The sequence below is a fragment of the Heterocephalus glaber genome, unplaced genomic scaffold (genome assembly GCF_053883595.1).
Source record: "Heterocephalus glaber isolate CG9 unplaced genomic scaffold, H.glaber_assembly_v1.0 deba00001561, whole genome shotgun sequence".
Lineage (NCBI taxonomy): Eukaryota > Metazoa > Chordata > Mammalia > Rodentia > Bathyergidae > Heterocephalus > Heterocephalus glaber.
Genome location: NW_028258349.1, coordinates 4,321,747 through 4,337,875, shown reverse-complemented (window position 1 = coordinate 4,337,875; position 16,129 = coordinate 4,321,747). Strand labels below are relative to the sequence as shown.

Below are 16,129 nucleotides of genomic sequence, written 5' to 3'. Positions count from 1 at the left end.
TCATTGCAAACCAAGTTGAATAAGAACCAAATCAAATTCAATGGTTAGGTTAGGTTCAGTATTGACCTTGGGGAAAAATTTGATTTGGTTCTGGTGCAGTTTGGTTTGTAACCGAAAAATGGAGTTGGTGAATAAAGGTACTACTGTATCAAATCCTTAGCCTAGTTTTTAATTAGGGTATTTTCTTGCTATTGAGTTCCTTATATTTTTCAATATAAGCCCCTTATTTGTATATACATTCAACAAAAAGTTCTCTCTCAACCCATAGGCTACCTTTTCATTTTATTGATTTCTTCTTTTGTTGGCAGAAAGCTTTTCAGTTTTTTGTAGTTCCGCTTGCTTGGTTTTGCCTTTGCTGCCTGTAGTAGTGTGATATGAAAAAAAAAAAAAAAAAACCTCTACAAAAAACAAAAAAAATAATTGCCAAAGTCAATATCAAAGAGCTTTTCCCTTATTGCTTATTCTCAGGGCTTTATAGTGTCAAGTCTTTAATCCATGTAGAGTTGATCTTTGTGTATAGTATAAGACAGAGTCTAGTTTTATTCCTCTGCATGTGGATATCCAGTTTTCCCAACATTATTCATGATATAATTCTTACAGACATTCCCCAGATAAAGATGAAACCAGGTCTTTATTTCCTTCAACCAGATCATGATGAATGGGATTTTTAGAAAACCCTAATTATTTTTCTGTCACTAATTATTTCTCTAGAGAGTTGGTACTTTGACCAGAACACACATTTGAAAGAAAGCCATAAAACATCATTTACATTTTGTATTGGTGCATGTTTATAGTATATCATTTTTACATTCTTCTTAGAGAGTAGGTACATGTACTTAACATATCTTAATTCTTTTTATTTCCCTTCCCCTCTTTTCCCCCCCTCACTTGCTCTATCTCTGGATCCTCTTCCTATTTGCAAAAGATCTATCTCCCTGATTCCTATTGCTTATCTTTTGTTTTGCTGTCTTGAGAAGCCTGTGAGAAAAGAGATCTGTGACCAGACCATACAGAAATTTAAGCTTTCATTTCTAACTACTAATATTTATATAACATCTTAACTATCTAATCTCATAATTAATATTATATAATATTTATAACAAAGCTATGAGGTAGCTATTTTTTTAAACTTCTATTTTACAAAAGATAAAACTGAGATTCATTAAAGTATATAACTTCCTGAAGATCACACAGTTAGAAAGGGGCTAAAGTTACTGCCTTGTAGCAGCTAAGCCAGCTCTCTTTACTCTGGTTTTAGGGATCCCTAGTGCTCAAAAATCACATATCCCATTTTCTGTCACCCTTCTCCATCCCTACTTTAAAATAGCCTTCCATAAAAATCTGCCAGTGTACCTCTACCCCCATTTTTCTAGGTTGAGAGCTTCCCCTTCACTGGACTCATACTTACCTCAGCCTCCCAAGTGAATATTGAGAGCTAAGAGGACCCCAGGGATTGCAGCAGTCCCAATGAAGGGCCAGACCCACCACCTGGCTTCTTATACTCTTCTGTCAAGGATAGAGTCTTGTTCCAGCTGACAGGGGACAAGTTTAAATGATGAATATACAGAGAAATTAATAAAAATGTCTCGGTCTTCTTGAACACTTGTTGCAGGTAGTGTGGCTACCCTGTCTCCTTCAACTTCCCATTTCCTGTTTCTCCTGAGGGAGATAACTTGTTGGACCAGGAAAAGGACTTGGTCTTAATGAAGAAGCAGTGATGCCTTTTATCTGTGTTTCCAGATCTTGGAACAATATAGGAATGTGGAGTACGCTTTCTTATCAGCAGACTGACACCATTCACTGTGTAGTTTAGCTGTGGGCTTGACATGGAAGCAAGAGGAAGGATTCTGCTTCTTCACACTGTTGCTTCACAGTGGAACCTCCTGAGACCTATAAGTGGATAGGAGGTAAGCAAGTCTCTCACCAGGGCTTCAAAGCACCTGTTCATCACTCAGGCAATCCGGGACTTTAGCACTGTAAAGTGATGTGGTGGTTTTGGTGATTATACCGTTTTATAAAATTTTTATTCTTAGTCATGTATTTGTTTCATAGATACCTCTAATAAGTCATTGGCTAAACCGAGGGGGCATAAGAAACATTCATATTGGTCCCGAGTCACACGGAACACACTGAATCAGCCCACTGCAGACAGGCAGGTCTGTGTACAACCTACCTAGGGCCCAAGTCGCGTGGAGGATGCCAAATCACCCTGCTGCAGACAGGCAGGTCAGCCCATGCCCTACCGAAGTCCCCAGTCTCACTGAACGTGCCAAATCAGCCCGCGCCCTGGCAACAATCCACTGGACCCCCACCCCTGCTCCGCTGTACAGCCACCTGGTTCCACACTACAAAGACGCAGAGGACACCGGACCACCAGACCACGGTACTGAGTCCCGCCGCTCCCGGCCCAGAGGTAGGGGCTTCTGAGCCACTGTCCCACTGCTCCTGGCCCAGAGGAAAGGGCTTGCAGGCCACCATCCCTCCCACCACTCCCAGCCCAGAGGTAGGGGCTTCTGAGCTGCCTTCCCACTACTCCTAGTCCAGAGGAAGGGGCTTCCCAGCCGCCATCCCTCGCACTGTTCCCAGCCCACAGGAAAGGGCTTTTGGGCCACCATCCCTACCTCTCCTCCTGAACCCTGTCCCACCTCTCCCAGCCCAGAGGAGGTAATCCCTGCAGGTGCTAACAGCCCCCCGCCCAAGTCAAAATGAGAAAACACATAAACAATTCTCAAAACCAGACTTCCAGATCACCTACAGCAACCCCAAAGGGAAATGAGATGGAACACTCTGATACTCAACCACCTGGACCCACTGAACTGGCAACAAAAGGGGATCTGGAAAAAATGAAATCAGAAATAATTTCTCAGATAACAGGAGAAATTGTGCCCCTACTGCAAGACATGATTAATAAATCTAGAGAGGAACTGAGGAACATGATGGAATCCCAACATAGGAAACAAACAGAATCCTTAAAACAGAGGCAAATAGATTTCCAGGACATAAAAAACTCCAATGAAAGCCTATACAGCAGAATGAGCCAATGTGAGGACAGAATTTCAGATATAGAAGATAAGATTGCAATTAATGACCAGGAAAAGAAAACTTGCTTCAAAATTATAAGGGAACATGAGAAATCAATCCAGCAGCTGCTAGATGATGCAAAGAAGAATAACATAAGACTGACTGGAGTCAATGAAGAAACAGGAGAGAGTGCAGATGACATAAAAAAATCTCTTCACAGAAATAATGGCAGAAAACTTCCCAAGCAGAGGAAAAGAGCTTGACATACAGATAAGTGAAGCATGTAGGACTCCACATAGCCTTGATCAAAAAAATATACACATAGGCCTATAATTGTTAAGATTCCAGAAACTCAACAGAAGAACAAAGTTCTACAAGCAGTCAGAGAAAAGAAACAAATCACATACAAAGGAAAGCCCATCAGAATCACAGCAGACTTCTCAACACAAACCATCAAGGCAAGAAGAGCTTGGAGTGACATATTCCAAGCCCTAAAAGAAAACAGCCTCCAACCCAGATTGATGGACCCTGCAAAACTATCTTTCAAAATGGATGGAGAAATAAGATACTTTCATGACAAAGAGCACCTTAGGAACTTTGTGAATACCAGACCAGCACTCCAAAAAATTTTACACAATATCCTAGGAACAGACATTGAGGATCACAACCCCAGAAAGCTAAGCAGAATGAACCCATCTGGCATGACAAGAAGTTAAATGTAAAGGGGGAGAACCCAACAAAAAGAAAAAGTCATGGTAATGACAAGTCAATACGTTTCAGTTATAACCGTCAATGCTAATGGTCTCAATTCACCAATCAAAAGAAATAGACTGGCAGAATGGGTCAAGAAGCAAAATTCAACAATATGCTGCATACAAGAAACACACTTAATTCAAAAGGAAACTCATAGACTGAAAGTTAAAGAGTGGAAAACAATACTGCATGCGACAGGAACCCCCCCCCAAAAAAGCAGGAGTAGCTATCCTCTTGGCAGATCAAGTAAATTTCAAACTAACATTGATTAAGAGAGATGAAGAAGGGCACTACATCCTTGCAAAGAGAAAAATCCAAGAGGAAGAGATGACAATTATAAATATCTATGCACCAAACACTAGTGCTCCCAACTATATAAAACAAATACTAAGGGACATGAAAAGTCATATATGCACTAAAACAATTGTAGTGGGGGACCTCAACACCCCACTGTCATAAATAGATAGATCAACTAGACAAAAAATAAGTAATGAAATACTAGAACTCAATCGAACTCTTGAACAAATGAACTTAACAGATGTTTACAGACTCTTCCACCCCACAAAATCAGAATACACATTCTTCTCAGCTGCACATGGGTCATTCTCCAAAATAGACCACATACTCACACAAAGAACATGTTTAAGTAAGTGCAAAGGAATTGAAGTTATCCCCTGTATATTATCAGACCATAGTGGGATGAAACTGGAGATCCATAGCAAAAGAAACTGGAAAAATTTCATAAACATGTGGAAATTGAACAGCACACTTCTGAATAACCAATGAGCCACAGAGGAAATTAAAGAAGAAATCACACAGTTCCTTCAATTAAATGACAATGACAATACAACATATCGGAATCTATGGGACACAATGAAAGCAGTCTTATGAGGGAAATTCATAGCACTGAATACGCATATTAGGAAAACAGAATGAGCCCAATTAAACAAGATGATGCTGCACCTCAAGCTTCTAGAAAAAGAAGAGCAGGACAACCCCAAAGCTCATACAAGGGAGGAAATTATAAAGATCAGAGGAGAAATCAATGCAATGGAGACTAAGAGAATGATACCAGAAATCAATGAAGCCAAGAGTTGGTTCTTTGAAAGAATCAACAAAATTGACAAACCCTTAGCCAACCTTATCAGAAAAAGGAAAGAAAAGGCCCAAATCCATGCAATTAGGAATGAAAAGGGTGAAATTACAACAGACCCAGCAGAAATCCAGAGGATCATCAATACCTACTTCCAGAACCTATATGCCAATAAGATGGACAACACAGAAGAAATGGACAGATTCCTACATACATACAAATTAGCAAAGTTGAATGAAGAATACCTAAAAATTCTAAACAACCCAATATCAACCAATGAAATTGAAAATGTAATTAAAAACTTATCAACTAAGAAAAACCCGGGCCCTGATGGCTTCACTGCTGAATTCTACAAGACATTTAGAGAGGAACTGCTGCCACTACTGTTTAAATTCTTCAATGAAATGGAAAGGGAAGCAATACTCCCAAATTCATTCCTGGAAGCAAGCATCACCTTGATCCCCGAAGCAGAGAAGGACCCAATCAAAAAGAAGAACTATAGGCCAGTCTCATTAATGAACATAGATGCAAAAATCCTTAATAAGATGCTGTCAAATGGAATGCAGAAGATCATGAATAAGATCATACACCCTGATCAAGTGGGATTCATCCCAGGGATGCAGGGATGATTCAGTATACGCAAATCAATGTAATACACTATATCAATAGAGCCAAGGACAAAAAGCATATGATTATCTCCATAGATGCAGAAAAAGCATTTGACAAAATCCAACATGCATTTATGATAACAACACTACCAAAAATTGGAATAGATGGTCTCTACTTCAAACTGATAGAAGTCATCTATGAAAAACCAACAGCCAATATCATACTAAATGGTCAAAACCTGAAATCCTTCACACTAAAATCAAGAACAAGACAAGGATGTCCACTATCACCACTCTTGTTCAATAGAGTTCTGGAAATATTAGCCATGGCAATTAGACAAGAGAAAGAAATAAAAGTAATAAAGATAGGAAATGAAGAAGTCAAATTGTCATTATTTGCAGATGACATGATACTGTATATAGAAGATCCCAAGAACTCCACCAAAAGTCTTCTAGACTTAATAACCAAATTCAGTCAAGTAGCTGGTTACAAGGTTAACACACAAAAATCAATAGCTTTCCTCTACACCAATGACAGACTCACTGAGAGAGAAATAGGGCAAATAATTCCTTTCACAATAGCATCCAAAAAACTGAAATACCTAGGAATCATCCTAACGAAAGAAATCAAAGACCTCTTCTCTGAAAACTATGGCACTCTGAAACGTAAGATTGAAGATGATATCAGAAAATGGACAGACAGCCCCTGCTCCTGGGTAGGAAGGATTAATATAGTGAAAATGGCCCTACTTCCAAAACTTCTATATACATTCAGTGCAATTCCAATTGAGATCCCAGCAGCATACTTCATGGACCTTGAGAAAACAATCCAAAAATTCATTTGGAACAAGAAGAGTCCCAGAATAGCATAAGCAATTGTAGGTAACAGAGACATGGCAGGGGGTATCACAATCCCCAACCTGCAACTATACTACAAAGCTACTGTGATAAAAACAGCATGGTACTGGCAACGAAACAGAACTGAGGCCCAGTGGAACTGATTAGAAGATGCAGAAACAATGCCAGACACACTCAGCCATCTCATCCTTGATAAAGGAGACAAACACCCTCACTGGAGGAAAGATAGCCTCTTTAATAAATGGTGCTGGAAAAATTGGGCTTCAACTTGCCAAAGATTAAACCTAGACCTATATCTCTCACCATGCACTAAACTAAAATCAAAATGGATTAAAGATCTAAATATTAAAATAGAAACTCTGAACCAGGTGGGGCAGAGGTTAGGTAGAACCCTTGAAGACATCAATGTAGGAAAAGATTTTATGAACAAAACCTCAGTTGCCCATGAACTAGCACAAACAATCAACAAGTGGGATCTCTTCTTATTAAAAGGCTTCTGCACAGCAAGGGAAACCACCAGCAGTGTGAAGAGACAACCCACAATGTGGGAAAAAATCTCTACCTGCTCTTCCTCTGACAAAGGTCTACTATCTCGAATTTATAAAAAACTTAAAAAGATCAGACCTCCCAAATTTAAAGACCCAATCTGAAAATGGGCATCTGAAATGAATAGACATTTCTCAGACAAGGAAGTAGAAATAGCAAATAAATACATGAAAAAATGTTCAACATCACTGGTCATTCGAGAGATGCAAATGAAAACAACGCTGAGATTCTACTTCACTCCAGAAAGAATGGCTGCTATCATGAAATCAACCAGTAACAAGTACTGGCGGGGCTGTGGGGAAAGAGGAACCCTGCTCCACTGCTGGTGGGAGTGTAGACTGGTTCAACCACTGTGGAAATCAGTATGGAGATACCTCAAAGAACTAGGACTGGAAGTCCCATTTGACCCAGCTATTCCCTTGCTGGGAATCTTCCCCAAAGAATTAAAAAAATCATACCACAGTGACATATGTGCACCCATGTTCATAGCAGCACAATTTGTAATAGCTAAAACTTGGAAACAGCCCAGATGCCCATCACCTGGAAACTGGATAAAGAAAATGTGGTTTTGTTATAATATGGAGTACTACTCACACATAAGGAATGAGAAATTAGAGACATTTATAGTTAAATGGATGCACATTGAGGTGATACTCTTAAGTGAAATAAATTGGACACACATGTGTAAATACTGAAGAGTTTCTCTGGTGTGAGAACTGAAAGTGTTAATAAGGACTAAATGTATAACAGGAAGAAAAGGGGCAAAGGGGAAGGAAGTGGGAAGGCTAAGGGAAAGGATAGAAGGGAGTGGGATTAATATGAGAAAATAGAAAAATAAGAACAAAATCATTGTAAATAGGGAGGAATGGAGGGGTTTAAGTGAGGGATGTGCAAGGATAAAAGATGGGAACCAAGAGAGATTATGTAAAGGTGCAAATTTCCAATGATGAATGTCATTATATTGTATACCTAAAATGTACCAATGATTAGAATGAATAATCAATAATGCAAAGTAGGAGGAAAATGTTCAAAGAGGTAGGGGTAGTTGGACGGGCAGGGGAAAGGAAAGAAGAGAAAGGAAAAATGATGAGAAATGGAAAAAATGGAAATAAAGTCCTTGTAAATAGGGAAGGGTGGAGGGGGTGAAGGGAGGGCTAGGAATGAGGAAAAAATAAGAACCAAGACGCATTATGTAAATATACAATTCCCAATGAGAAATGTAATTGTGTTGTATACTTACAATGTACCAATAAAAGAATTTAATTTAAAAAAAAGGAGAAAAGGAATAAAAAGAAACATTCATATTGAAATATAATTTAATGGGGAACATAAAAATGATCACTCAGAAAACTCATATGAAAATTATCCTTTTTTTTGGTACCAGGGATCGAATTCAGGATCTTGCGCTTGTGAGGCAGGCAGCAGAACCCCTGAGCTAATTCCCCAGCCCTGAAAATTATCTTTTAAATTAGAAATAATAATTGTGTAAAATTTAAATTTATATAAAAATAGGAAAAAGTTATAAAATTATATATTACATATTATTTATTTACCATGTTATATTTGTCATTATGGTTTCCTATCTTTTGTTTATAAGTATTAGCATCTATGGAGATCTACTCCTCTTCATTTACCTTACCTCCTCCCTCCTCAGGATAACCACTATATTTAGTGTGTGTGGATTATTCCTCTCCACGTCTGTACCTTAGTACATGTATCAGTATAAATATATGGTATTGTTTTGAGCTTATGCATGTATCTTGTTTTGGAATATTCATATGGATTGTCAGAAATACCCCAATCTAATAAATATTCTAAAGCACATCAAGCTATTTTTAGCACTTAATTAAGTCCTTGGAAAGTAAGCATTTGGAAACTAAGCTGAATATTATTTTTAAAGATTGGTTTTTTTAGGCTCTAAATGTCAGAAACAAGAATCAAAATAATTAAAGAAATTTTTGTACATTTCTGATATAACAAAAAGTAGTTCAATTTCAATCTTCAGTTTTTTTAAACTTTGTTTTTGTTTTTGTTTTTTGGTACCAGGGATCAAACCCAGGACTTTGTGCTTGCGAAGCAGACACGGCACCACTGAGCTAAATCCCCAGCCTTTCAATCTTCATTTTAATGCATACATTTTTATCTCCAGGCTAAATGTGATATATAAAATATGGTTTTGAATTTGCCCATAAGTTGTTATTTATTTCACAATTAATTTAAGGTTAATTCAATAGTAGGAAACACTTATTTAATGTAAGTCAGATTTGTCTTTTTTGATATGTATTGCCGATGTTATTAAAGACCAATACATTTAACTAAGTGAGAAGATAAACTTTAATTCTAATACACTGATATGAGTAATGTATTTTACGACAATAACATTTTTATTTTGTATTATGCAAAAATATGCCATGAAAAATCATTTTCAAAATTTTAAGGATTCTTGTTATATGGTATTATGGATGTAGTTTTAAAATTAAGAGAGAGAGAGAGAAAGCAAGATTGATTGGACCAATCTAACAAGATGAGATTCTTAACACCCTTTAAGTCACCTTGTTTCTGACTTGTATGCTATTATTTTTAACAACTAGCACACATTCTGCTAATCACACAGCTGAGACTAAAGGAATCACTAAATCCAAATCACCAACCCACAGATTCATGAACTAAGTGATGTTTGTATTTTAAAAACTGAGTTTTAGTGTAGTGTGTTGCACAGCATAATTAAAAAATAGACTGCCACAAATATAGTGGCTTTTGTTGTTTGCAACTGGGAGCTTTATTAACTCATACAACTTCTTTTAGTTTTTCTCATTAACCTGGAAACTCAAGAGCAATTCATTCCATAAATAGTTCTGGAGCTGTTAGTATAAGCACAATCACAGTGATAGGAGCAGAAAGTTAAGCTGTAGGAAAAACACAGCTGACCCATAGTTCTTGGATTTTAACATTGTATAAGGCAACTTTCATCAAATCTTCATTGGAGACAAAGAAACAAACACTGGGACAAAATGTAAATAGTCAGGTTTATACATTAGAAATGTAGGTCACAACATAGATTAGTGGTGGTGAACCTACAGCAGATGTGCTGCAGCCAGCTGTTTGTATCATTGCAGTCTCTAAAAGGTTCATCATCATTGATGTAGATTGTTTGCAGACTCTAAACATTTTTCCATGACTTCTTGAGATGGGCTCAGTGTGCCCAGTGACCCCTAATTTCCTGACGATGGCCTAATTCCAGGTAAGGGGCACCATCTTAATATCCAACACTTTTATAAAGAACTTGGCAACTTTATCTTGAGACCACAAGAGCTAGATCTCCACTCTGCCACAATCAAGGGATCTTGCAGCTCTGTTGAATTCCATAGCCACCTGAATCAGTGCAGATACTTTTGAGATGATAGCCCAGCCCTTAAATGAAGGATGGAGAGTGTTTCCTCCAGCAGTTCCATAAATATGCTCATCTTAGAGTCCTAATAGATAGTACATTAGTCAGGTTTCCATTGCTATAATAAAATACCTGAGATAACCAATTTAAAAAGATCAAAGACCTATTTTGGCTCATAGTTTCAAAGGTTTCAGTCCATGGCTGGTAGGCCTTGTTGCTTTGGAGCTCAGAGGGAAACAGTACATCTAGGCAGGGAGCACGTGACAGACTAAGCCGCTTACTTCAAAGTAGCCAGGAGACAAAGAGGGAGAAAGAAGAGGCCAGCATGACACAATCGCCTTCAAGGGCATCCCCTCAGGGACCTAAAACCTCCAACTAGGCCCCATTCTTAATGGTCTCCACCACCTTCCTGTTGCACTAAGCTGGTGAACAAATCTTAAACACAAGAATCTGTGGAAGACAGTTAAGATCCAGACTGCTGTGATTTTTTTTTCTTAACAAATAAAGGCATAAATGTCCCTTCCAAAGGACATGGAGACTCTTTCCTTGGGGTGAGGGGATAGAGGGATCCATGAACAAGACAGTTCAGAAGGAAATAGAATAATTAAAAGAGAAAAGAGAAATGTTAGATGGAAACAAGAGATCAAAAAGTAAACATAAGATTAATTTTTAAGCAGTACTCTAGTTCAGTTAATATTTACCTTTTATAACTTTGTGTTCTGTTGCCAGAACAAAGGCCTCACCCGCTACGAAGTGCAGCATAAAAAGCCAAGCAGTGAGCATCTCTGTGCTGAAACCACTGCTGCTACCCTTCCCACTGCTCCTGCAGCCCCAACAAGAGCACGATGGAGAAGCTTCTTCCAGGTGCCCTGCTCCTCTCCATCCTCACAGTGGGCATGACACAGTCAGGTTGGTCCTGAGTCCACCTGGGAAGGTCCACTGGGTCCCGGGGGTCAAGGCGCAGCACCTTTTGCTGGCATTGCTGCTGCTCCTCCTTTTAGGAAGATGTGAATGAAAGACGGTGTAAATAACTTATTACAGCTGCCTAAGAATTTATCTCAAGATGTGGCAGCCAGAGACAACAAACATTTACTGTCTCGTACTCTCTGTGGGTCTTAAAAGGGGCATAGCTTAGCTGATGATTCTGCTGTTGCAGTCAGCTGGCCAAGGTTGTGCTCTCATCTGAAGGCTCTGCTAGGGAGGTGCTGCTTCCAAGCTCACTTGCTCTCATGGATCGTCAGGATACAGCTCTTTCCTGCACCCGTGTTGCAGGCCTCAGTTCCCCACTGTCTATGGTGAGAGGCCCCCGTTAGTTCCTCGCCACAGCTCCAGCCTTTCTCCAGAACAACACATGGCTCAGCTGGCCCTTCCCATAGCAAGTGATCCAACTCAGGGAGGGAAAGTGCCCAGAGCAGAAGCCAGCACTTTCTCAGCATCTAATCTTAGAAAGCATGTACCTCACTCCTGCTGCATTCTCTTCCTCACAAGTAAGGCAGCCCATACCCAAGGGGAGGAGAATTATTTTAGGTCATAATTTTAAAACCACCACAGATGCAGATGAACCCAGGGGCTGCAGAAAGAACAGGGGCTTGGTTTGTAGTATGAGAACACCACTATGGCTCGGCTGAAAGAGTAAGAAGGGCTGTGAGATTTCTACTAGAGAAGTCACTCTCTGATCCATCTCAAGGATTTAGTCCAGGGAGCATGAGAGGAAATAGGAAATCTTTGAAGTAGCTTGAATTTTAAATCAGAGAATCAGTTTCTCCCAAACAATTGAATGACCTTTTGTGAAGTTGCTAAACTCTGAGCCTCGTTCTCTTCATCTATAAAATGGGAGTAAACCTCCACCTTTATATTATTGCCACTAAGGACAAACTCATCTTCTGAAGTTTGAGACACTCGTTTCTCTATTGTGTCACTGTCAGAGATACGGTTTTCAAAATCTCACTCTATGGTTAACCATATTGTTTTGCTCCAGGTTTGTGTACTGACGAGATTCCAAATCACAAGAACAGAGATAATTAGATCATAGAGTATAAATGTATGATTTCCCTTGCTCTGCTCCTAGTTCCCATTGCATTGACAGTTCAGATCTCTCTATCTCTCTTTCCCTCTCTTTCTGTCTCTCTCTCTCTCCCCTTCTCCCCCTTCTCTCTCTTACACACACACACACACACACACACACACACAGTTTCTTCCTGGCGTCCTCTCCCTAAGTGCTCTGTTCCTATCCTTTGTCCAGGATTAAGTACTTCTTAAGCAGCCCTTGTATCTAAGGAAAGAGGAATTCATGCTGTTTTTACATTTCCTACTATGAAGCAAAACTAACTCAATTCAAGACCTCATATTACTTCTGGGACATGTCTCCCTTGTTTCGGTTAGTCATTATTCTTTAATTTATTTTCCAGACCATAGTATTTGTTAAATTTACTTTCCCGAGCAATAAAAAACTAGTTTTTATAATGATTATGTCCTGCTCTTCTCTTGGGGGTTTTAAGGGAAAATAAGTCAATGCTAAATAATTCCATAATCTTGGTGTTGCAGCTACAGGGAAACAGTGGAAAATTGTCCTGAGCTGGCACCCAGGAGCTGCCACAGAGGTGGGGGTGCCATCACGGTCTGGGCCGTGTGATTTGCACATTATTCTACTCCTCAGACTTTTCACTAACCACAAGTGTTGGTCCATCATAGCCAAGATAAGCCATTAAAATGATATCTAATTCCAGCCACCAGTGTCCCATGAAAGAAATCTCAGGACCTGACCAGTGGTGGGGAAATACGAAGTACTACCTGCTTTACCATTATGCTCAGTGAACCAGCAAGTCAGCTGCTTTTCATTTTCTGTGACTGACATTTTCTCTTTCATCCAGATGGGATCTGCAAGGAAGATGGAGATGAGATTGATACAGGACTCTTGTGTGTGTGTGTGTGTCCAGTATTGAGTATTGAATCAAAGGCCTTTTCACTGAGCTGGATCTCCAGCACTTTTTATTTTTTATTTTGAGACAGGTTGGGCTAGTGCTTGGGATTCTCCTGCCTCAGCCTCCCAGAGAGCTGAAATTACAGTTCTAAGACCACACCAGACTGATATAGGACATCTTTAATTTCAATCTGTAACAAGATAGCTGAACCTAAAATGCCTTTTAACACCAACAGTAGCCTAGAGTCGCTGAGATAATGGACACACAGGAATCCTATCAGCCTTAATGGGCTGTCAGGAGGCAGCTTAGGGTAAGAGCAAATCAAACAAGAGTGTTGACAGAAATTTTGTCACATTGTTTTTCCTCTGTAGACCTGAGAGGAAAGGTGCTCATTTTCCCTCAGGAGTCAGCAACTGCCTATGTGTCCCTGATACCCTCGGAGAGGAAGTCCCTGCAGAACTTCACCCTGTGTCTGAAGTGCTTCACAGATCTCACCCGCTCCTACAGCCTTTTCTCCTACAGCACACGCTCCCACGACAATGAACTGCTTCTCTTTACTGAAAAGACAGGGGAATACCAGCTGTTCATTGGGAATGCTGGGGTCTTTTTCAAGGCTCCCTTATCCCCTTACAACCCAAGGCACATCTGTGTGAGCTGGGAATCTGCCTCCGGGATTGCTGAATTCTGGGTGGATGGGAAGCCCTTGGGGAGGAAGGGCCTCAGGAAGGGGTACACTGTGGGAGCTGACGCAAAGATCATCCTGGGACAAGAGCAAGATTCCTTTGGGGGGAAATTTGATGCCAAACAGTCCCTCGTCGGGGAGATATGGGATGTGTCTTTGTGGGACAGTGCACTTCCTCTCAATAACATGTGTGACTGCTGTAATGGTGGCAATGTCCTGAACTGGCAGGCCCTGAGTTATGAGGAAAAGGGCTACGTGGTGACTAAACCCAAACTGTGGGCTTGAGCTTTGTTCTTTTTGGTCATGATTTGTGCTTAGTGATAATCACATCCTCTTTGAAATTAAATGCATTAATTTTTTTTTGGCTCTGTTAAAATGGTGTGAACTACATTAAAAAAAAAAGGGATAAGCAAGCCTTCAGTATATGTTATTTATTGTTGCAAAAATTACTTTGCGTGACTGTACCATAATTTGCTGCAGCATTAAACCTGGGAAACTCGGGGAACATGCTGCTTTCAGTACTGGGTACCAATCTTACAGAACCCTGAGCCATCCTGGGAGCTCCTGCAGGGATGCCAGACACTCAGATTGAACAACCTATGAAAACAATGTGCCCACTCTGCTGGGAGAGATCTGAGGAATGGGCTACTTTATGAGCAGGACTTCCAAAGACAATCAAAAGGGGCTTTCTGAGGAGCAAGGCTGTGCAGAGTTTCCTCTGTGCCTACTCCAGAAAGGACTGTGTTGTCCTCAGCGAAACCCAGTCAAAGGCAAAGACAAACTGTCTGAGGTTCTGCGTCAGCACCCTGCTCTCTGGGTGTACTCTTCCAGGTGGATGTTCTGAGGAGACAGATCTTTTAATCTTCCCGATTCATAAATGTGCAGATTTCCTTCCTTGGCCTTCTATCACTAGGAAATCCATACTCTTTGTTTCATGGCAGTGTACTTTTTAAAAAAATAACCTTATTATCAAACACACACATACAAAAAATTAAAACATTCAAAGAAGAACAATGCAAGGGGAAAAAACTACAATAAATTTCAATACAGTAGAACTCAACCAAAACAAAACTGAAAAGCACTTAAATATTTTTCCATATAACTTAAAAAAGCACCAATAAGACACCAGAGGATGTGATTTGTTTCAGAAAGGTCCCCAAAACCAACATTGAAGAAATAACGATCTGGAGAAAAACTCGTTAGTTAGCAGACTCCACATAAGCCAAACTTCTCCCTAATTTAAATTTCGATACAGTCATATGACACGTGATGGAAACACAATCCGAGAAATATGTTATTAGGCCATTTCATCAGTGTGTATCCTTTATTACACTATCAGTTTCTCACACTAGAGAAACTATTCGGTATTTACACGTGTGTCCTATTTATTTCACCTAAGAGTATTGCCTCAATACACATCCACTTAGCTATAAATGTCTCTAGTTTCTTGTTCTTTATGGCTGAGTAGTACTCCATTTTATAAAAAAAAAAGCACATCTTCTTTATCCAGTTTCCAGTTGATGGGGACTTGGGCTGTTTCCAGGCAGTGTACTTTTAATGCATTTTTGATGGACCCCCTTGGGTAGTGGTATGTAGGAAATACTATTTTCTTTCTTTCTTTCTTTTTCTTTCTTCCTTCCTTCCTTCCTTCCCTCTTTTCTTCCTTTCTTTCTTTCTTTCTTTCATTGTTCTACATCAGCACTTTTTGGACTAGAAGATATTTTGAAAATTCTGCCTCTTTTTTTCTCCAGGGCAAATAATTCTAAAATCTTAAACCTTTCTCACAAGTCAAGATAACTTTTCCCTTTAGAAAACAATAACAGTGGGACTTTGGAAACCCAGACTCTTGTTCAGAAAAGTATTTATAGTTTAAAATAAGTACCCAATGATTCACAGAAAGGAAGACCATCAGTGTAGCAGTGAAGAGGGTAAAAGCAAGACATACACACGGTCATGTTCTACACAGAAAAAAAAGAAAAACATAAGCTAATTTCTAGATTTTTCATAGCAAGAGCTAGCTGGAAATTGTCATTAATGAATTTAAGTTCAAAAAAGATCAGGTATTCCTAATGTTGGGAATTCAATAAAACATGTTTTGTCCCCACAAAAAACATATAGGGTATGTGTAGTGAAAATCAGAGGTCAGATGTGACAAAGTTGCTTACTTTTATATTGAACATACTGATAATCCAGACTCACTGAGAAACTATTCTAATGTGAGCCTCAACTAAGTTGGGCAAAAAAATGTATGGGTCCGCA

At 39.5% G+C, this 16,129-nt stretch overlaps 1 protein-coding gene across 3 annotated transcripts in view; it reads left to right on the top strand.

Annotated features, from left to right (window-relative positions):
- The window catches only part of LOC101701902 (mucosal pentraxin), a 56,991-nt gene extending 42,688 nt beyond the window's left edge, over window positions 1-14,303 (top strand). Inside the window, exons 4-6 of one of the 3 annotated variants that reach the window (XM_087190988.1) lie at window positions 1,741-1,907; window positions 10,997-11,131; window positions 13,560-14,302. In XM_087190988.1, coding sequence (XP_087047114.1) covers window positions 11,113-11,131; window positions 13,560-14,155 — 615 coding nt within the window. In that variant the 5' untranslated portion in view covers window positions 1,741-1,907; window positions 10,997-11,112 and the 3' untranslated portion in view covers window positions 14,156-14,302. Of the gene's footprint in view, window positions 1-1,740; window positions 1,908-10,996; window positions 11,177-13,559 lie in introns of those variants that run through there. The other 2 variants (XM_087190987.1, XM_021239591.2) reach the window with 2 other exon arrangements.
- The last annotated feature ends 1,826 nt before the right edge of the window (window positions 14,304-16,129 follow it).